Source organism: Thalassophryne amazonica, chromosome 1, assembly GCF_902500255.1.
Source record: "Thalassophryne amazonica chromosome 1, fThaAma1.1, whole genome shotgun sequence".
Lineage (NCBI taxonomy): Eukaryota > Metazoa > Chordata > Actinopteri > Batrachoidiformes > Batrachoididae > Thalassophryne > Thalassophryne amazonica.
In genome coordinates, this window is record NC_047103.1 from 164,148,436 (window position 1) to 164,171,415 (window position 22,980).

At 40.7% G+C, this 22,980-nt stretch overlaps 1 protein-coding gene across 1 annotated transcript in view; it reads left to right on the top strand.

The window, feature by feature from the left end:
* Positions 1-22,980, top strand: part of LOC117517414 (receptor tyrosine-protein kinase erbB-4-like) — an 886,935-nt gene that overhangs the window by 374,061 nt on the left and 489,894 nt on the right. Inside the window, exon 2 of the mRNA XM_034178423.1 lies at positions 15,224-15,375. Within this exon, the coding sequence (XP_034034314.1) occupies positions 15,224-15,375 (152 nt within the window). The remainder of the gene's footprint in view (positions 1-15,223; positions 15,376-22,980) is intronic.

Here is a 22,980-nt window from a genome sequence, read left to right on the forward strand (position 1 = left end):
ATAAAAAGTTTAATTTCAGACTGCGTTATGTCTTGTAATTTGATGAGGAATCATTACAAAAACTACATAAAACAAATGTGAGGGGAAATCTTTGTTTATGGTATTTGTTTGTGTGGGAAAAACAATATTGGTCGCATATTGAATTTAAAATCATCAAATATCAAAATCGGTATCTGCTTTTAAAAATCTTGTATCTGTCAGGTGCAAATTGTTAAAACTGACAAGTGATGTAAATAACACTGATTATCTCGTTACACCACCTGTCAGTGGGTGGGATATGTTAGTAAGTTAACACTTTGTCCTCAATGTTGATGTAAGCAATAATAATGGGGACATGTAAAGATTTCAGTGACTTTGACAGGGGCCATATTGCGATGGTTAGACTGGACCAGTGTATCTTCAAAACTGCAGCTCCTGTGGGATATTCCCATTCTGTAGTGTTCAGTACCTAACAAAAGTGGTCCAAGGAAGGAAAATTAGGGAACTGATGACAGGGTCATTAGTGGCCATGGGTTATTGATGCAAGTGGGTAGTGAAGACTGGTCCGTGTGGTTCTGTCCAACAGAAGGACCTGCTGCTCATGTCTTGTCAGATGCCACAGCACCTTCAGAGGTCTAATGTTGTGAATACTTCCACGGGATAGGAATATTTCATGACATCAGTTCATACTCCAAGACCTACCCTGAGCTGATACTCCTGCTGTTGCATCCAGTGAACTGAGCATGAATCTGTAAAATATGACTAGAATTGTTTAAAATATGAAGAGGGTCACTGAGACTCTTTGTAGGTAATTTATTAAACCTTTACATCAACACCAGTGCAGTAAAATCTCAGAATAGCCCAAGAAATTAATATTTATTATTAACTATCTTTAATCTGATAAAGATTTTACCATTCTGTTCACTAAAAGTAACCTGCTACTCTATTAAATCTACAATACTGAAGTTAATTTTGTTCCATCAGTCACTTATTTTTGGATTGAAACCCTCACGTAGAGTAATTCCGTGTGAGAGCTGAGCCTTTAAGCTCTGCAGTCGCTTTGTCAGCATCACCTCGGGTGTATGTGTGTCACTCCTGAACTGAGTCGATGTCGGTGATGAGGATGATGATGTGTCAGCAGGGTCCGGTAATAACGGTCCCTCACTGATGTGGTCTTTTGAAATCAGGCATGTGGGAGGAAGCCTAGCGAGGTGTGTGGAAGTGCTTTCAGATGATGGGATGGCTGGTAGACGTTCTGCAGCTGCAGTTCAGAGCGGAGGAGTTTCCTCCCAACATATGTGTGGAGGAAGACTTTTGTACCTCTCAGTTGGCAGATTTTCTTTGGGGTTGGGGGGTGGGCACACACCCAAATGCTGATATGTATTTATGTATGGCCATCAGTGATGCCGGTAACGCGTTACTCTAATCTGACCACTTTTTTTTAGTAACGAGTAATCTAACGCGTTAATCTTTCCAAATCAGTAATCACATTAAAATTACTTCTCCATGTCACTGTGCGTTACTATTATTTTTCATTGTGGGTCGATAGCAGCATTAAACTTGGTCCGTGGGCAGGAGGTCGGGGTTCGACTGAACTGCCCACTTTAAGTGAGCTGTGAGCTTTTCATCCGCGTTTTTTTGCAGCTGCTCGACTCGTCCTCACCTCTTAAAGCGCGGTGATCAGCACACCTGCACTGAGCTTTACAAAGACATTTTACTTTTTTCCTCCTTTATTTAGAATTCTGAGCTGAGCCTCTCTGTATCTTCTCGTTAAAAACAGCTGATCCTCCGCGACGCGTCAACAACTAACACTGTTTTCCACTCAAATGCACCTAAACTCTCTTTCTGAGGACCACATGATGTGAAAACGCAATAAAACTTTCTTACCTGTAAATCTGGTCCTGTTTTCTGCATAAATAAATGTTATCCATTCTTTGTGCTCAAACGCCAAAGCAGGGGCGAATCCAGATGGAATGGGGGCGTGGGGCAGGGATGTGCCCCCCTCCCCCACAACACCCCTAGATTAAAGGTCCAGTTTTGAAGCCGTTTTTTTACTACAACTACTAATATTGCTTAAAATAATAATAATTTCGACAAGTAAAATGTTTAGAGAGAATTTAAATGTTAGAAAAATGTTAGAATTTAATAGTTACATTTATAAACAATGTTGGTTTGAAATTGCAAGTTTTACTGTTACAGTGCTGTCAACAGTTAAATATGAGGTCAAGAAAGAGGTCTTTATTTTACTTTTTATAAAACAAGTATTTATTTTCATTGAAGTCAAGAAAGGGTGACTATAAAGTGAGTTTTGGCAAAACAGGTATCATTGTCATGTTGACGTGGGTTGTTGTCAGCAGCTGGGGAAAGTAACTAAAAAGTAACTAGTAATCTAAGTTACTTTTACAATTGAGTAATCAGTAAAGTAACTAAGTTACTTTTTCAATGAGTAATCAGTAATCAGTAATTGGATTACTTTTTCAAAGTAACTGTGGCAACACTGATGGCCATAGACAAGGACAACAGAAAAGGAAGACAAATCAGGAGATTGAGTCTGTCCAAGTGTAAAACAGGACACAGACAATAAATAGCTAAATAAGTAAGTTGTAATTGTTCAGTTAGCAAAATGCATAAATAACCATCTGCCAACTAAATCCAGATCATAAAAAATAATATGAATCACTATTTATGTCATTTGGTAAACATAGATGCATTTTGTTTTGGATTCTGTTACGAATCATAGCAAGACTGTCATGAAAATTCAGTAAGGTATATCTTATATATTATATTCCAATTCTAAGGTGGAACTATGCTAGTATACTAAGATGTATCTAAATATCTAAAAAGGAAGAGTAAAATAGAAGAGTACAAAAGAGTAGAGTAGAGCCACTTAGGTGACTGGTCTTGAGAACCAGGGATGGTGGGATGGTAGATGGGCACAGCTAACCAAAAAGTTGGCTTCGATAACCATTAATTGGGATAACTGAAAAGTTATCCTTTATGATGATAAACTGATAAAACATTTATCTTTATTACAGATAACCGATAACTATTAGTATTGATTAGGACATGGCCACATCAGATTACACTGTTGACTTCTGATAAGGTTGATTACATGGTGAATTTTGGGACACACACATCTGCTCATGTTACCAGATCTGGCCTGACCTGACTCTCGAGAACAGTGACACATGCGGCAGTTCAAGCTGAGTGCTGAGATTGATCTACATCATATGTCTCCTGCTGTCTGCTCACTTCCACAAGTCACCGATTTACTTATTTTTCAGCTGCATGATCAAATGGCTCACTCCTCCAGGTTCAGAGTCATAAAAGCAGACACATAAACATACAAAACTGTCCTCAGTACCTTCTGCTTCTCGATGATGGAGCAATTACAAAAATCCCTGAAAATTCAAATCCCCCATTCAAACAGTCAACATGCAGCTACAACTGCATCACCAGTTCATCTCCCATCATCATCTACTCTGTTACACTTTTCCCTTCTCAGTTTAATATTCCTCTGTTGTCCATCTGGTACAGATCGATCTGATCAATAATTGCAAGCCAGGACAGTGAATTGGTAATGATGATCGAGGTGACTCGGGGAGCACCAAATCAAACTCTGAGTTTCTTTCTGAAGACAAATGTCATGATGGTTTAAATATTCATTTATCACTTTTCCACCTTTAGAAAAACTTGTTTGTTTTCACAAATACTATATTGATCACATTGTGATGAAGCCGTGGAAATAAGGCTAAAAGAATTCTTAAAAGTGAAGTTCCACTCCCTCTCCAATGTGCTCTCACTGGTCTCCTTGTCTTTAATGGTGCACCGTGATTTTACTGTAACTTGATTTTTGTGCAGTGTCAAGCTGTGATTTTACTCTTGATGTTCAAGAGCATGAAGACTGCTGATTATTGCACATGTCGAGCCACAAGGTGCATAATGCAGTTCCAACTTCATTTCCTTCCACTCACAGAACTTCCCATCACTGTTGCAGTATTTTTGTCACTCTGTGAGAACACAACACTATGTTCAGCAGGTATTTGCAGGATGGCAAAGTAAAACAATTATGTATGTGGAGACTTTGTAACTGGCAGAAAAAAAACTCATGTTTTTAGTTCATATTTTTATGATATTCATGTTAAACATGGAATTATTAATTCAGTTAATTTCTGGGAGCATAGACTGGTGTCACTTTTCTGCATCAACAACACCACAAACAGCCTTTGGGCCTGGATGATAACTTCCCGGGCAAACAACCAGTCCATCCTTATCTCTGGAAAATAATCATCTATCTGCTGCCAGGTGAAAAATGGGCACCCCTTAGGTCTTCTCCAGCCACTGGGGTCCTTACCCCTCAGACACCTGCGTGCTGGCTCATGAAATGGCACTCAGCTTTGTGTGCCACAAGGCTAAAATGAGAAGCTGACGGTCCCTCACAATGTATGTTGCGGTCCATGTCTGAGTCTCTCTAACCCTAATATCACATTTGCTACAAATGATGGCAACAAGCAGTTGGTGATTGTCACTTGATGATCGTTCCCGGTGGTACGGGAGGTTTGTGGTTATTTGGCATTAATGTGCACAATGTTTAATGATATTCACAGTGATGTTCATGTATTGCAAGTTAGCATCAAACTAAGATGTTTCTGTGTAGGCTCTCAGTTTGTCCCCTGTTTACAATGGGGTACTTAGATCAAAGTAGTTTTAGTCTTTTGTTCATGGTAATGAGTCATTTGCGCCATCAGGAGAGGCGTCAGTCCCATCATTAGGAGGGACAGCTACCCTGTCATTAGGAGGGTGCTGACTAGAGCACAATAGGTGCTAATTAAAGCAATTGTTTAATCACTAGCCAATAGCAGTCTGGCTCTTGGTAGGAGGCGTCTGGTTAGTTTTAAAACTCCAGCTTTTGTGGCTTCTGTTTGTTCTTCTCGACAAGGGTCAGACAGAAGTCAGACTATCAGAGCAAGAATTTTAGCTGAGGAAACTTCTGCGATTTGAAGCGAAACGTCCTCGAGTCAAGCAACCCAGTCCAGTTGAAGATTCAAGCTTCTCTGCTATCAAACTAAGATTTGTAAATCACTTCAGAGGTATATTATCCACTTACAAAAACAGCAGTTTTAGGTTTAGGAACGATTATTTTTTGGCAATGTTGCCACACTTACTTTGAAAAGTTACTTTACTAGTTTCTTTATGCAGTAACTTTATACAGTTACTTCATTAGCAGCTGAACTGAACCACAAATGTAATAACTTGCTTTAAAAAAACATACACAGTTTTTGTGCTGGTGGTGTACTTTATTAAACTAGGTCAGGTGTGTGTGTGTGTGAGAGAGAGAGAGACTTTAGAGTGACATCTAAAATCTTTATTACTGTCTTCCTTCCAGTGTGATTGGGATTTCTCCCTGACCACAGAAACAGGACGTACAGAACATTAAAATTTCATATTTGTTGAAAAATGCATTTTGTTCCATATGAATGGAGACTCCACACAGCAAACACAAGGAGTGAGACACTTGAACAAACTCATGGTTGTGCAGAATGATCTTTATTTGTTGGATGCTTTAATTCAGGATCACGTGTAAAAACTGTAAGATACCTAATGAAAAGACAAACCACTTGTAATAAAGCACACACATGCTTATCTTCAACCACTTACTCCAGTTAAGGATCACAGCGGTGTTGGAACCTATCCCAGCTGTCATAGGGCGCGAGGCGGGGTACACTCTGGACAGGACGCCAGTTTGTCACAGGGCCACATACAGACAATACACCTACAGACAATTTAAAGCTTCCAATCCACCTAACCTGCATGTCTTTGGATGTGGGAGGAAGCAGGAGCAACTGGAGTGAACCCACACAAAGACAGGGAGAACATGCAGACTCCACACAGAAAGACCACAGGTGGGAATCGATCCCATGACCTTCTTACAGTGACGCAACAGTGCTAACCACTAATCCACCGTGCTGCCTGTAATAAAGCAATAAATAAAAATATAACGCAATGCTAAAATACCCTCAGCCATATGAGCGTTGTGTTCTTTATAATGTGCAGGTGTTTAATTAATTATTAAGGTCCTGTTGTCTTACATACAATTTGTTCATGTTCAAATCAAATCATCGTTTGTTCATGTTGTGTAAATCAAGGAATATTTGTAGATCACCTTCTGTGCATTTGCAGTTATTAATGAGACAAATTTAACTCCATAGGAAGTTAGCTTTGAGTTAGCAGAAGTTAACATGCAAGCTAACATCTGCAAAATGTCTTGTAAATGACTCCTGAGATGTTATCAGGTTACAAAACAGCATTTTCAGTTTCAAAAGTGTTTATTTCTCACTAGCTTTTACATAATATACCAGAAACAAAGCTCTTAGCAAGTTGCTACACCAAGAAGTGATATCATGCTAACCTCTGTGAAATGTCTTGTAAATAGGTTCAGGGGCTTTTTTAGGTTCCAAAAACAGCATTTTCAGTTTTACAAGTGTTTATTTCTCTCTAGCTATTACAGAATATACGAGAAATGAATATAAACACAGAAAACAAAGCAGTTTTGAAGAGGCCAGCCACTGATGTCACTGTGCAGCTCTACTCTGATTGGCAGTTACCCTTGTCACTCAAAACCAAAACAGATCAGATTGAAACAGAATGTGACTTTTTAACCTCTTAAAATACATCAAGGTTAACCATCTTTGAACTTGTCTAAGGTTTGTGTACCAAGAATGTTCCCTGTGAATTTCAAGAGTTTGGGAGTAATAGGACTGGAGTTATGCTGAGCACGGACAGATGGACGGACGAAAAGCCTTCACAATACCCGATGGCCACATTTAATGGCCTCAGGTAAAAATGTTTGATGAATGATAACGATGTAGCAACCTTCTCACATCATGGATGGATCAAAAACTTTACTTTGCAGCCAAAACCGCAATAATCTTCACAAAGGCAGTTTTCCCAGCATGCACCTGGCCTCCATTAAGCATAACAGATTTCTGAGGCTTCCAAAAAGGAGAGTACGCAGTGTTCTCATTGTCTAACTCCTTTTTTTTCTCTCTTTTTTTTCTCTTCTTGGGAGAATTGGATTAAGTTGTGATTCAATTTAAGGAGATTAAATTTAGTCCATGTAAGATAGAAAAGTGAGACACCAGGAGCCAAACAGTTTACAGTCAAACATCTTGTGTGTGTGTGTGTGTGTGTGTGTGTGTGTGGCGAGGAGCAGCATATGTATTTTCACATATTCATTTGATTCTTAGTCTCATTCACAAACTCCATGTGTGTTTTAAGATGGAATACAAACTAAAGATTTCAGGTGGGATTTCACCAGTTTGTGTCGTGGGTCCCAACCTAATTATTAAACTGGATCTGCACCTATGGCATCATGTACAGGGGAAATTCAACAGCAGTGGGATGGTTTCTATGCCCTCTGGGGCAACAGGTCCACCTGAAAGAGCCAGAGCCCGATCTCAGTGATTGCTCAGTGGATTTTATTCATATTTGGTAAGATGTGTATATCTGATGCACATGATATCAAAATCTCGATCAACTCAACTCTGTTGTTTTATGGACATGAAACTGTGCATTGTAATTTTTTTTATTTTATAGCTCTTATTTGTGGATTTCTTTCATATTTGGTGTAATGTTTGTATCCAAATGTCACAATAAAGTGGGCACAGTGACAACATTTATCCCTATAAAATATCCCAAATCTACTTTTGTTATTGGCATTTACCTTTGACTTATCCATGTCCAATTATCACACCGATCACATAAGAATTTATCAGAAACAGGCTGTCAGATGTGTGATGAGACACACTGGGATATGCCAGTGGAGTAGATATTGCCCAGCCTGTTCATTATATGCTGCCACATCACCCTGCAACAGACTGGCATCCTGTCCAGGGTGTACCACTCCTCATACGTTACAACTGCTGGGATAGTATCCAGCCCCCAGTGACCCTTAAATGGAGTAAGTGGGTATAGAAAATGGATGGATGAATAATGCCACATCTGAGGCTGGGAACTAAAAATTGTCAGGCAACAATTTATCTCAAAAGCATTTTTGTTTTTTAAACTAAATACGCAGTACCGTTCTTCCAGGGCTCTTGATTAGTTGATTGTGAAGGGCCCCTTCACACACAGTGCAAATTTGGTCAATTTGCGCATAAAGTGCGAATTAAGCAGGAATCGTGTGCAAAACGTGTAAAATCGCAGCTGCTTCGTACATCTGTTGCTACAACTATTTGCACACACCCACAGCTGAAAGGCAGAGTGTGCGCTGTGGGAGCCCATCGAACCCTCTCGTGGCAGGTATCGGCCATATTCCAGGTGACAAACACGAATATCTAACACAGCTCACTTGGCACTTAGATAATGTTTGACCATTCATACTATAATCACGAAAACAGACTGCAGACAATCACTATCAAGGTGGATGTGAAATTTGTCTAACTTCCCCACGAGTGTCGCTTTACAAACATGCCCACTGACATGTTGGTGTGTGCGCGGAACTGACAAGAGGTGTGGCCGCTGACAGAAGCAGCTGTGGGGAGCTGTGGATCTGGACGGCCCAGGTGGACAACACGAACTGTGTTTGGACAGACATGAACTAACAACTGCCCACTGTGATCCGCATGTGTCTGCTTGCTGTACTCGTGGACATAAAGAAAAGCATATATCGTTGTGGCGACGGGCTGTAGTGAGTGAGTATGTGCACGGTGCATGGTGCGGACATTGGCAGGCTACTCCCAGGTTAAAACAGACAGTCACATCAGAACACGTAGTGGGCGATCTGACTGTCACACCACCCACGTGAGCTCTGCTCCCCATGACGCAGTGTCAGTCCTGCGGCACGGCGTCCACAAGACCCGCGTCGGGCCGGATGTGCATTCGCCCAACTGGACGAACCGGACCAGTAAATGTGGACATGAGAAGCGCGAACTGCTTCATCATTCATGTCATTTCATGACTGTATATCTGTGACCATGGGTCATCACCAGAGGACCAGACAGATCATATTTGTATCACCCGCTTGATAAGAGGGATTCAATATAATGCGGTGTTTTTATATGGTGTGCTTTGTTTTTTTTTAATATGTCCATGTCCTTCCTGATATGAGGCAGTTTCCCGGAGCTTTCACAGGATGGTGATCGTAGCTTAGTGGTAAAGTTTCTGACTGGCAATCAGAGCTTTTGGCGCAGGTTCAATTCCCGTGAGTGAAATGTCATTTTTATTTATTTTATTTTCACAGCAGCTGCGCAATGTGGTTACACATTGTGCATGCATGAACCATTGCACCGGCATCGTACAGGCCTGCCTCCGATGCGTGTCACCCTGCCTTCACACATATTCGCACTATGTGTGAAGGGGCCCTAAGATTTAAGCCATAAAAAAAAAACAGTTTTCCTCGACACAACTATAATTTTATTCCTTAGCATTTAGATAAGGGATTCATAACATGATATTGCCAATATGATCAAAATTCATGCTGTTTGGAAACAATTTAAAATGTAAATCATATAGATGTTAATGTATGATGGGTCACAGGTAATCTCAAAACATCACACGTCCACACATGCTTCCTCATCTGGTTAGTCTGCATGACAGCAATGAAGGGAAATACAATATTCACATTACATTTACATTTATTACATTTATATAGCACCAAATCACAACAAAGCTGCCTCAAGGCGCTTGACACAAGCAAGGTCTAACCTTACCAACCCCTAGAGCAAGCACACAGGGGACAGTGGGAAAACTCCCTCTGATGATATTGAGAAAGAAACCTCAAGCAGACCAGACTCAAAGGTGTGACCTACTGCTTAGGCCATTTTAACAGTTACAAGGTTTGTACAAAATTTAACACAGTTTTATAAAGTTTGGAAAAACAAAACATCAGCTGCAACATTTTCAGGCATGGAATCCCAGCATCAGTCCAATTCAGCATGGAATTTCCCCCAAGACAAATATGTCCTCTTCATTAAAATGAGCTGTAATTTCACAACATGTTACAAAAATAAACCTTGACTAGAGCACTGTGTTCCTAGAGCGCAATCCTCCGCCAACACTAGTTTGCAGTTTCACAAATTTTTACCTTGGAAAAGGTGAAAGTCCTGTTAGAATTGTCTTTTCATAAGCTAAAATACAATACAAAATATAGATCAAAAGGGCTTTTCAATGTTAATATCATATATCTGCTAAATCCACAATACAGATCAGATGCAAATCTGTTTATTCATTGAGAGTGTGAGTTTGCACCCCATTGTCACAAATGAGAGTGACTGAGGCACTTTTGACTGAGATATAATGCAAAATGTACATGAAATGGGCTTTTCAATATTAATTTAAATGTCTACAAAATCCACAATCTGTATCAGATCTGGATCAAACTTTGTTAGGTAATAGTGAGTGCCAGTCTGCACGTCACTTTCAAATATGAGAGTGATTGAGACATGTTTGATTAAGATATAATGCAAAATATACATTAAATGTTTTCATTGTCAAATTTAAATGGCCAAAAAAAATCTGTAATCTAGATCAGATCCGGATCAAACTTTGTCAGTCAGTAAAGGATGCCATCCTACATAATGCTGTCAAATATGAAAGAATTTTTCTTTTTTGACAGAGTTATGACTAATGTTGAAGATAGGAATTTTTTTCAAGATTTTTCCTGACTTTGTCCTTTTGACCTATGGTCTTGAAATTTTAATCAATTCTTGCCTACCAGGATATGAATCTTCAGTAAAAATCGCATAACGATATATGAAAAATTGTGGGCTCCATGCTGTTCACAAACAAATAAACAAACACTGGTGAAAACATAACCTCCGTCAACTTCATTGGCAGAGTTAAATATAATGCTTGGATTTTGGTAGAAACTAAATTTTCTCATTGTGTGGAGTTTGAAAGGCCCTATAGTTTTAAACTGACTACTTAAAACCTTGCATGAAGTAAAGCTGGATCGTTTTCCTGTCACTCTCTGGCTGTGTGATAAAACTGTGATGAGGATCTTCCTTGCCAGGTTTCTCAGATAGCGCCTTCCCCGCACTCTCACACAGCAGAACTGTCAAGTGGACTTCTCTCCCTCTGTCATGAACATGGAGAAGACAATGGCTCGATACTTACATTGTCGGCCATCGAGCCTGAGAGTAAAAACAAGAGCGAGGCCAGAGATGGAGCAAGAGAGGGGGGGAAATGGATAGCTATGGGCAGAGAAAAAGAAATTAAGGAGAGAGGGGGAGAGAAAGAGGTAGAGCAGATGGATTTCGACACTTTCAAAATGAGCCCGAAGAAAAGAGCGTTTACAGTAGAGCGTGTCAATATGAATGCTAATGCTCCCAGATGTCATTCCCACTCTCCCAAATGAAAGATTGTGTCTCTCTTTCTTTCTCCTTTAAAAATTCAATTCTCTTTTCTTTGCCCAGCTCGTTGTATCTCCCTCTGTGTGGAGACCGGCCGTCCCCTCGCTGTTCACCTCTCCCCTTTCATCTGATATCAGCGCGTGCAGGTTTCAATAATGGATTATTACAGATGCACGCTTACCTTTCATCTCCAAACACAAACACCCTCCGACGTACACAATTATTGACCAATTTCACATCCTTGCACAGGCTTCCTTCAAGTTTGTAGCTGATGCTAAATCATTTCGTCTCATAACTCGTCCCCGTGCACGTGTGGTCAGCAGATCTCATTTATCACCATTGCTCTGGTCCCCTCACTGTTGTTCTGGCCCACGCAACCCATAACCATAGCAATATGGGGGACCGCAGAGGAGAGTCAGCGTGCTCCTCTTTGCAGAGCCAACGATCCATAAAGCAATATGGGAGTTTATGAGCTCTCAATGTTGTTCAATATACGAGGTCTGTCCATAAAGTATAGGTCCTTTTTATTTTTTTCAAAAACTATATGGATTTCATTCATATGTTTTTACGTCAGACATGCTTGAACCTTCGTGCGCATGCGTGAGTTTTTCCACGCCTGTCGGTGACGTCATTCACCTGTGAGCACTCCTTGTGGGAGGAGTCGTCCAGCCCCTCGTCGGAATTCCTTTGTCTGAGAAGTTGCTGAGAGACTGGCACTTTGTTTGATCAAAATTTTTTCTAAACTTGTGAGACACATCGAAGTGGACACGGTTCGAAAAATTAAGCTGGTTTTCGGTGAATATTTTAACAGCTGATGAGAGATTTTGAGGTGATACTGTCGTTTTAAGGACTTCCCACGGAGCGAGACGTCGTGCAGCGCTCCCAGGCGCCGTCGTCAGCCTGTTTCAAGCTGAAAACCTCCACATTTCATGCTCTATTGATCCAGGACGTCGTGAGAGAACAGAGAAGTTTCAGAAGAAGTCGGTTTCAGCATTTTATCCGGATATTCCACTGTTAAAGATTTTTTTAATGAAAGATGTGTGGGCGGATTGCAGCGTCGGCTCGCAGCCGCCGCGACGCTTCACCACAGGAAAAACACCTCCGTTGGAAGCCTTAAGGACAAGTTGGAACATGTCCAGCTGTTAAACAATTTCTCATATACTCACTCCATTGAAAGCCATCAAAAGCCGCCTGGATTTTACAAATGGTTATCAACACGGAGGTGTTTTTCCTGTGCCGCCGCACCACGCCGGCTGCGTCCCGAAGCGCGGACCCATTCGCACGTCTTTCATTAAAAAAATCTCCTTTAACAGTGGAATATCCGGATAAAATGCTGAAACTGACTTCTTCTGAAACTTCTCTGTTCTCTCACAACATCCTGGATCAATAGAGCCTGAAATGTGGAGGTTTTCAGCTTGAAACAGGCTGACGATGGCGCCTGGGAGTGCTGCACGACGTCTCGCTCCGTGGGAAGTCCTTAAAGCGACAGTATCACCTCAAAATCTCTCATCAGCCGTTAAAATTTTCACCGAAAACCAGCTTAATTTTTTGAACCGTGTCCACTTTGATGTGTCTCACAGGTTTAGAAAAAATTTTGATCAAACAAAGCGCCAGTCTCTCAGCAACTTCTCAGACAAAGGAATTCCGACGAGGGGCTGGACGACTCCTCCCACAAGGAGTGCTCACAGGCGAATGACGTCACCGACAGGCGTGGAAAAACTCACGCATGCGCACGAGGGTTCAAGCATGTCTGACGTAAAAACATATGAATGAAATCCATATAGTTTTTGAAAAAAATAAAAAGGACCTATACTTTATTGACAGCCCTCGTACGTAGGGGCAAGTTCAACTATGTAATAGTCTGTTGATTTTTTTCTTCTCTTTTGTTGTTTATTTCTTAAATGATTATTGTGTGCTGTGGAGAATGTGAGCTTGGGAAATGAAAACAGATTTGCGCTTTGATAAATAGATTACAACATCATCAGCATATGAGGTGATTCCATATGTAATGTGCAACATATTTTACACTACATTCATGATAAATTTAAGAAAGTTTATTTCACACAGCATCCACAAAGTGACACTTTTTTAACATTTTGGAAATTTAGAAGTGATACTTTCATGTCTCTCCCTAAGTAAATGCTCATTTGACCAAACATCATTCCAGTAGTACCCAAGCATCCTCCAAAGAGACCTAGTACCAAAAATATCTAGTCATCACTGGTTAGCATCCAAGTTTATGGCCTTCCATAGACTTTTGTATGAATGGTGACCCAACCAGGAAGTGGACTTTACTCTCAGGAGCCAGAATTAATTGAAAACACTGAAATGAAGCATTGGAACACATTTTAATGCACATTGACACTCTAACTCTGAGCAAACCGTACTTATTTCTTATTTATTAATTATGTTGTAGTATATTTTCATTTCTCAATAGTTTGAGAGGGTGGCACCATAGCACTCTCTACTGACCAGCTGCCCCTGACTGGAACCTTAACTCCCTTCACTCTAACAGAAAATAATAAAAGTTGCATAAAGTTGAACTAAGCATAATAAAGAAACAGATTATTTAATTAATTAATTAATTAATAACATAATAAATGAATGGAAAATTGCTTTTGCACCTTTTGAACATTAAAGTAGTTGACATTTGTGGCAGTTGACAATTAAATTCAAATTTATGAGTAAAAGCCTTTGGGGAGTTGAACCGCTGGCAAACTTTAATGAGCATTTTAATGACAAACCTCACTTCAGCCACAGACACACAAATATCCACCTTGTGGCTGTGTGGAAACTGTACCAGGTGAACGCAGGATATGGCACCAGGACTGAGGGAGGAGACTGACGGGTGGAGATGCTGGCAAGGACACCAAAAGTGTCCAGAAATGGAGATACATGATTATACAAAAGTCCACCTTTATTTAGTAATAACAATATTGCATTAAATCTGCAGGGGAAAAACAGAATTTTATGTATAATTTTGCAGCTGTATGAGTGTTTTTAAGTTTATTTTTGACCATCTCCCAAAAAGTGATATCTTTGCAGAATTATGAAGGTCCAAATTTTGAAGGTAGCATGTATACTCATGCTAACCTTGATTGATGCCATCTGTGGTTTGCATGATGGAAATTTGATCTCACGCCTGTGTGCTTTTAGCTTGCAATGAAAGCGGGGGGTATATTTACAATCATATCAGCTCCCACACAGTGATAGAGCCTTTTTTTTTTTAATTCACTATAATTTCTTCAAAGTCTTGTAATCTCATCAGTTGAATGAAGTCTCCAAGTGAAACCCTCTGTAAAGGTCACCCAGTGCAATTTGAATATCTTTGATTAAACGGCGTGCTGGTGCCAGACCCGGACTGTAGGTCAGTACCTCAGAGAAATGATACCCACCCTCCTCGTCCCCCTCAGAGTCTCACCAGCTCCTTCATTGTCCGAGGTCACGTCCGCCTCAATGCTCACTCCTTTCAGTAATTTGCGTAATCTCTTGACCTGCTCTTTTATCACTGCGATGCCCTCTATCCTTCCTCATTTAACTTTTCTTCATTTTTCTCTCTCTTGCCTGCAGCTTTGGTCCACAGATATGTCTGTGGCCTCTTCTGGCCTTGTTGGCCTATTCTCCAATCATTATCTTATTGATTTGAACAACTGAAGCATTTAGTGAAAACCTTGATGAGCGCAAAGAATCTGTGAGTCTGGAAATACAATAGACAGAATTTCTTTTCATGCTGTGGTAAAAATGCAGTCTAAGTAATCTAGGTTAGTATTCTTACTTTTCCTGCAGCTATCACAGATTGAGGGGGCAGGGGCCATTGATCACGACTATATTATGATGTGTTAATCTGAATATGAACATCAGTGAAACAGTTCCTGTCTGGTTTGTGTTTCTAGTTTGTCCCGGTACGGAGAATAAGCTGAGCACTTTGTCTGACCTGGACCAGCAGTACCGCACCCTGAAGAAGCTCTACGAGAATTGTGAGGTTGTCATGGGTAATTTGGAGATTACCAGCATCGATCGAAACCGCAACCTGTCCTTCCTCAAGGTATGCCTGCTGGATCACGTATGACATGTTTCCAGACATTCTGTTCTCTCAGTATGTTTCAGTGCAGTCAGGCCCAGATGCACCATCTTTCCACATTGGTATGAATTTACCAGGTTTACCACTGCTGCTCTGGATTTGACCTTGAACAGTTTGGAAGTCGACAGACAAAATAAAATTTACTTGCAACACACAACATCATCCAAGGAGACAGATAAAGACATGTTTTCATTGTTTTGGCACTGCAGAGAAATTAATTTTTGAACCACCACAGACACAGACTAGAATCAGTTTAACTCTTTCAAAACTGCTAACACAAAGAATTTGCCTCGGCATCATGATGAAAGATTTTCTCATCATCAAGAATTTCATCAAGAATTTTTTTCAGCACTGTGGACAGAGACAAGGAATCTGTTTCAGCACCACAGACTGATGAAGAATCTGTTTCAGTGCTGTGGACAGAGACAAAGAATCTGTTTCAGCCCCTCAGACAGAGACAACAAATTGTTGCAGTATCTCGGAGAGAGACAAGGAATCTGTTTCAGCACCATGGACAGTGATGAGGAATCTGTTTCAGTAATGTGGACAGAGACGGAATCTGTGTCAGCACCTCGGACAGAAACAGAATCTGTTTCAGCACCTCAGGCAAAGATCAGGAATTTGTTGCTGTATTTCAGACAGAAACTTGGAATCTGTTTCAGAACCACGGTCAGAGACAGGGAATCTGTTTCAGCACCACGAACAGTGATGAGGAATCTGTTTCAGTGCTGTGGACAGAGACAATCTGTTTCAGCAACTCAGACAGAGACAAGGAATGTGTTTCAGTACCAAGGACAGAGACAAGGAATGCGTTACAGTGCTGTGGACAAAGAGAAAGAATCTGTTTCTCAGAGACAAGGAGTCTGTTTTAGTGCTGTGGACAGAGACTAAGAACCTGCTTCAGTGCTGTGGACAGAGACGAGGAATCTGTTTCACCGCTGTGGGTAAAGAATCTGTTTCAGCACCTCAGACAGAGACAAATCTATTTCAGTGCTGTGGACAGACACAAGGAATCTGTTTCAGCATCACAGACAGAGACAAGGAATCTATTTCACTGCCTCTGTCAGAGATGGAGAATCTGTTTCAATAACATGAACAGGGATGAAGAGTCTGTTTCAATACCAGGGACAGAGACAAATCCTACATCTGAATACTTTTTATAGTACTGAAAAAACCCTACCAAATTCCTTCATCACCCATGGATCAGTTCTTTAGAAAATGTTACTGTAATCCATTCATCACTTTTTGAGTTCCAGTATCTCCAGTCAGACAGGCAGACAGGACTAATCACATGACCTCCACCATCGTCTTTGGTTGGTGTAGGTGAGCCTTATACATACACCAACACAACACAAAATAACAAATATCAATCAATCAATCAATTTTATTTATATAGCGCCAAATCACAACAAACAGTTGCCCCAAGGCCCTTTATATTGTAAGGCAAGGCCATACAATAATTACGGAAAAACCCCAACGGTCAAAACGACCCCCTGTGAGCAAGCACTTGGCAACAGTGGGAAGGAAAAACTCCCTTTTAACAGGAAGAAACCTCCAGCAGAACCAGGCTCAGGGAGGGGCAGTCTTCTGCTGGGACTGGTTGGGGCTGAGGGAGAGAACCAGGAAAAAGACATGCTGTGGAGGGGAGCAGAGATCAATCACTAATGATTAAATGCAGAGTGGTGCATACAGAGCAAAAAGAGAAAGAAACACTCAGTGCATCATGGGAACCCCCCAGCAGTTTAAGTCTATAGCAGCATAACTAAGGGATGGCTCAGGGTCACCTGATCCAGCCCTAACTATAAGCTTTAGCAAAAAGGAAAGTTTTAAGCCTAATCTTAAAAGTAGAGAGGGTGTCTCTCTCCCTGATCTGAATTGGGAACTGGATCCACAGGAGAGGAGCCTGAAAGCTGAAGGCTCTGCCTCCCATTCTAGTCTTACAAACTCTAGGAACTACAAGTAAGCCTGTAGTCTGAGAGCGAAGCACTCTATTGGGGTGATATGGTACTAAGAGGTCCCTAAGATAAGATGGGACCTGATTATTCAAAACCTTATAAGTAAGAAGAAGAATTTTAAATTCTATTCTAGAATTAACAGGAAGCCAATGAAGAGAGGCCAATATGGGTGAGATATGCTCTCTCCTTCTAGTCCCTGCCAACACTCTAGCTGCAGCATTTTGAATTAACTGAAGGCTTTTCAGGGAACTTTTAGGAAAACCTGATAATAATGAATTACAATAGTCCAGCCTAGAGGAAATAAATGCATGAATTAGTTTTTCAGCATCACTCTGAGACAAGACCTTTCTAATTTTAGAGATATTGCGCAAATGCAAAAAAGCAGTCCTACATATTTGTTTAATATGCGCATTGAATGACATATCCTGATCAAAAATGACTCCAAGATTTCTCACAGTATTACTAGAGGTCAGGGTAATGCCATCCAGAGTAAGGATCTGGTTAGACACCATGTTTCTATGATTTGTGGGGCCAAGTACAATAACTTCAGTTTTATCTGAGTTTAAAAGCAAGAAATTAGAGGTCATCCATGTCTTTATGTCTGTAAGACAATCCTGCAGTTTAGCTAATTGGTGTGTGTCCTCTGGCTTCATGGATAGATAAAGCTGGGTATCATCTGCGTAACGATGAAAATTTAAGCAATGCCGTCTAATAATACTGCCTAAGGGAAACGTATGAAGTGAATAAAATTGATCCTAGCACAGAACGTTGTGGAACTCCATAATTAACCTTAGTCTGTGAAGAAGATTCCCCATTTACATGAACAAATTGTGGGGTGTTGACTCATTTAAACTAACTAATGAGGTCTGTCCATAAAGTATAGGTCCTTTTTATTTTTTTCAAAAACTATATGGATTTCATTCATATGTTTTTACGTCAGACATGCTTGAACCCTCATGCGCATGCGTGAGTTTTTCCACGCCTGTCGGTGACGTCATTCGCCTGTGAGCACTACTTGTGGGAGGAGTCGTCCAGCTCCTCGTCGGAATTCCTGTGTCTGAGAAGTTGCTGAGAGACTGGCGCTTTGTTTGATCAAAAATTTTTCTAAACCTGTGAGAAACATCGAAGTGGACACAGTTCGAAAAATTAAAATGGTTTTCGGTGAAAATTTTAACGGCTGCTGAGAGATTTTGAGGTGATACTGTCGCTTTAAGGACTTCCCACGGAGTGAGATGTCGTGCAGCGCTCCCAGGCGCCGTCGTCAGCCTGTTTCAAGCTGAAAACCTCCACATTTCAGGCTGTATTGATCCAGGAAGTCGGTTTCAGCATTTTATCCGGATATTCCACTGTTAAAGGAGATTTTTTTAATGAAAGATGTGCGGACGGGTCCGCGCGTCGGGATGCAGCCGGTGCAGTGCGGCGGCACAGGAACCTCCGTGTTGATAACCATTTGTAAAATCCAGGCGGCTTTTGATGGCTTTCAGTGGAGTGAGTATATGAGAAATTGTTTAACAGCTGGACATGTTCCAACTTGTCCTTAAGGCTTCCAACAGAGGTGTTTTTCCTGAGGCGGAACGTCGCAACGCTGCAATCCGTCCGCACGTCTTTCATTAAAAAAATCTCCTTTAACAGTGGAATATCCGGATAAAATGCTGAAACCGACTTCTTCTGAAACTTCTCTGTTCTCTCACGACGTCCTGGATATGTTTTTACGTCAGACATGCGCATGAGGGTTCAAGCATGTCTGACGTAAAAACATATGAATGAAATCCATATAGTTTTTGAAAAAATAAAAAGGACCTATACTTTATGGACAGCCCTCGTATTCATCCTGCTGTAACCAGGTTTCTGTAAGGCAGAATAAATCAATATGTTGATCAATTATTATATCATTTACTAACAGGGACTTAGAAGAGAGAGACCTAATGTTTAATAGACCACATTTAACTGTTTTAGTCTGTGGTGCAGTTGAAGGTGCTATATTATTTTTTCTTTTTGAATTTTTATGCTTAAATAGATTTTTGCTGGTTATTGGTGGTCTGGGAGCAGGCACCGTCTCTACGGGGATGGGGTAATGAGGGGATGGCAGGGGGAGAGAAGCTGCAGAGAGGTGTGTAAGACTACAACTCTGCTTCCTGGTCCCAACCCTGGATAGTCACAGTTTGGAGGATTTAAGAAAATTGGCCAGATTTCTAGAAATGAGAGCTGCTCCATCAAAGTGGGATGGATGCCGTCTCTCCTAACAAGACCAGGTTTTCCCCAGAAGCTTTGCCAATTATCTATGAAGCCCACCTCATTTTTTGGGCACCACTCAGACAGCCAGCAATTCAAGGAGAATATGCGGCTAAACATGTCACTCCCCGTCCAATTGGGGAGGGGCCCAGAGATAAACTACAGAGTCCGACATTGTTTTTGCAAAGTTAAACACCGATTCAGTGTTAATTTTAGTGACCTCCGATTGGCGTAACCGGGTGTCATTACTGCCGACGTGAATTACAATCTTACCAAATTTACGCTTAGCCTTAGCCAGCAGTTTCGAATTTCCTTCAATGTCGCCTGCTCTGGCCGAAGGAAGACAATTGACTGTGGTTGCTGGTGTCGCTAACTTCACATTTCTCAAAACAGAGTCGCCAATAACCAGAGTTTGATCCTTGGCGGGTGTGTCGTCGAGTGGGGAAAAACGGTTAGAAATGTGAACGGGTTGGCGGTGTACACGGGGCTTCTGTTTAGGGCTACGCTTCCTCCTCACAGTCACCCAGTCGGCCTGCTTTCCCGGCTGCTCGGGATCTGCCAGAGGGAAACTAACGGCGGCTAAGCTACCTTGGTCCGCACCGACTACAGGGGCCTGGTTAGCTGTAGAATTTTCCACGGTGTGGAGCCGAGTCTCCAATTCGCCCAGCCTGGCCTCCAAAGCTACGAATAAGCTACACTTATTACAAGTACCATTACTGCTAAAGGAGGCCAAGGAATAACTAAGCATTTCACACCCAGAGCAGAAAAGTGCAGGAGAGACAGGAGAAGCCGCCATGCTAAATCGGCTAAGAGCTAGTAGCTGCGCTAAGCTAGCGGATTCCTAAAACACACAAAGTGAATAATGTGTAAATAATTTAGAGGTGATTCAGCAGAGGGAATCTTTAGTTAAGGCACGTGAAGATTACACTGTGAAACAAATCATTATCTAGTTAACTAGATCAATCTAACTGCGCAGATTAAACAGCTAACAGATACAGCAAAACAACGCTGTGCTCCGGAACAGGAAGTGATACAATACCACAGTGAGAGCCAACCACCAGTAGTTATATGCAAGTATATTGTTGTAAATTCTGAATTTACAAATTAGGTTCTAGTGGAAAGAAATTGACAACTTGTCACATGAATATTTCTGCTTTTTTGAGTTTTGGGAATATATGAGACAGTCAAGCTTAGATGTTATTTGCGAAAGCACCACTCACTCGTGCCACATTAGCATTGTTTGCTTGGTTTTGTCCTGATATTCTTATATGGACGCCGTTAGTGTGGAGGCAGCGACAGCTTCAGCATAATTTAATGAGCTGAACCACACAGGAGTGGTGATGTGGAGGGTGAACAATCAAATAAGCCAAATATACAGCTGGAATTGTGCACTGCACAGTGAAATCACCAGTGTAAAACTAACACTGGTGATGTTATTGTGTGGGGTGAGCTTTCTTACAACCCCAATTCCAGTGAAGTTGGGACATTGTGTAAAATGTCAATATAAACAGAATACAATGATTTGCAATCCTCTTCAACCTATATTCAATTGAATACACCACAAAGACAAGATATTTAATGTTCAAACTGATAAACTTTACTGTTTTTGTGAAAATATTTGCTTATTTTGAAATGGATGCCTGCAACATGTTTCAAAAAAGCTGTTTACCATTGTGTTATATCACCTTTCCTTCTAACAACACTCAATAAGCATTTGGGAACTGAGGACACTAATTGTTGAAGCTTTGTAGGTGGAATTCTTTCCCATTCTTGTTTGATGTACGACTTCATTTGTTCAACAGTCTGGGGTCATCGTTGTTGTATTTTGCACTTTATAATGCCCCACACATTTTCAATGGGCAACAGGTCTGGACTGCAGGCACACACATGCAGAATGTGGCTTGGCATTGTCTTGCTGAAATAAGCAGGGACGTCCCTGAAAAAGACATTGCTTGGATGGCAGCATGTTTTGCTCCAAAACCTGGTTGTACCTTTCAGCATTGATGGTGCCATCGAAGGTGTGTAAGTTGCCCATGCCAGGGGCACTAACACACCCCCATACCATCACAGATGCTGGCTTTTGAACTTTGCGCTGCAAACAATCTGGATGGTCTTTTTTTTCTCTTTTGTCCAGAGGACACAATGTCCATGATTTCCAAAAACAATTTGAAACGTGGACTCATCAGACCACAGAACACTTTTCCACTTTGTGTCTGTCCATTTCAAATGAGCTTGGGCTTAGAGAAGGCGGCGGCATTTCTGGATGTTGTTGATGTATGGCTTTCGCTTTGCATGGTAGTTTTAACTTGCAGTTGTAGATGTAGCGACGAACTGTGTTAACTGACCATGGTTTTCTGAAGTGTTCCTGAGCCCACGTGGTAAGATCCTTTATAGAATGATGTTGGTTTTTAATACAGTGCCACCTGAGGGATCGAAGGTCACGGGCATTTCAATGCTGGTTTTTAGCTTTGCCACTTACGTGTGGAAAGTTCTCCAGATTCTCTGAATCTTCTGATTATATTATGGACTGTAGATGATGGAATCCCCAAATTACTTGCAATTGAACATTGAGAAACATTGTTCTTAAACTGTTGGACTATTTTTTCACGCAGTCATTTACAAAGTGGTGATCCTTGCCCCATCCTTGCTTGTGAATGGCTGAGACTTTTGAGGATGCTCCTTTTATACCCAAACATGACACTCACCTGTTTCCAATTAGGTGTTCTTTGAGCATTCATCATCTTTCCCAGTCTTTTGTTGCCCTGTACCAGCTTTTTGAAATGGGTTGCAGGCATCCATTTAAAAAATTAGCAAATATTTGGACAAAAACAACAAAGCCTATCAGTTTGAATAATAAATATATTGTCTTTGTGGTGTATTCAATTGAATATATGTTTGAAAGGATTTGCAAATCATTGTATTCTGTTTTTATTTACATTTAACACAATGTCCCAACTTCATTGGAATTCGGGTTGTACATTCAATTCTTCCTATAGTCAGGAAGTAAAGAAAATAGAAACAACCAGCCAAAGTTGTTATATATATATATATATATATATATATATATATATATATATATATATATATATATATATATATATATATATATATATATATATATATATATATATATATATATATATATATAAATGTAAAAGTTAGGCTTGAACTGCAGGAGAGTGTACAGAAAATATCACATAGTAGGTGAAAGGTGTTCTTTAACATTTTTATTCTGTGAGACATTTTATTTACAAGGACAGTGCACATTAACACTATAGTTTGAGAAGTATATGTTTGTGTGTGCATATGTGCTTACGTACGCACATTTGTTCCGCTGCTGCTCCTCTGTGATTGGACCAGTTTCCACCACCTCACTGTGTGC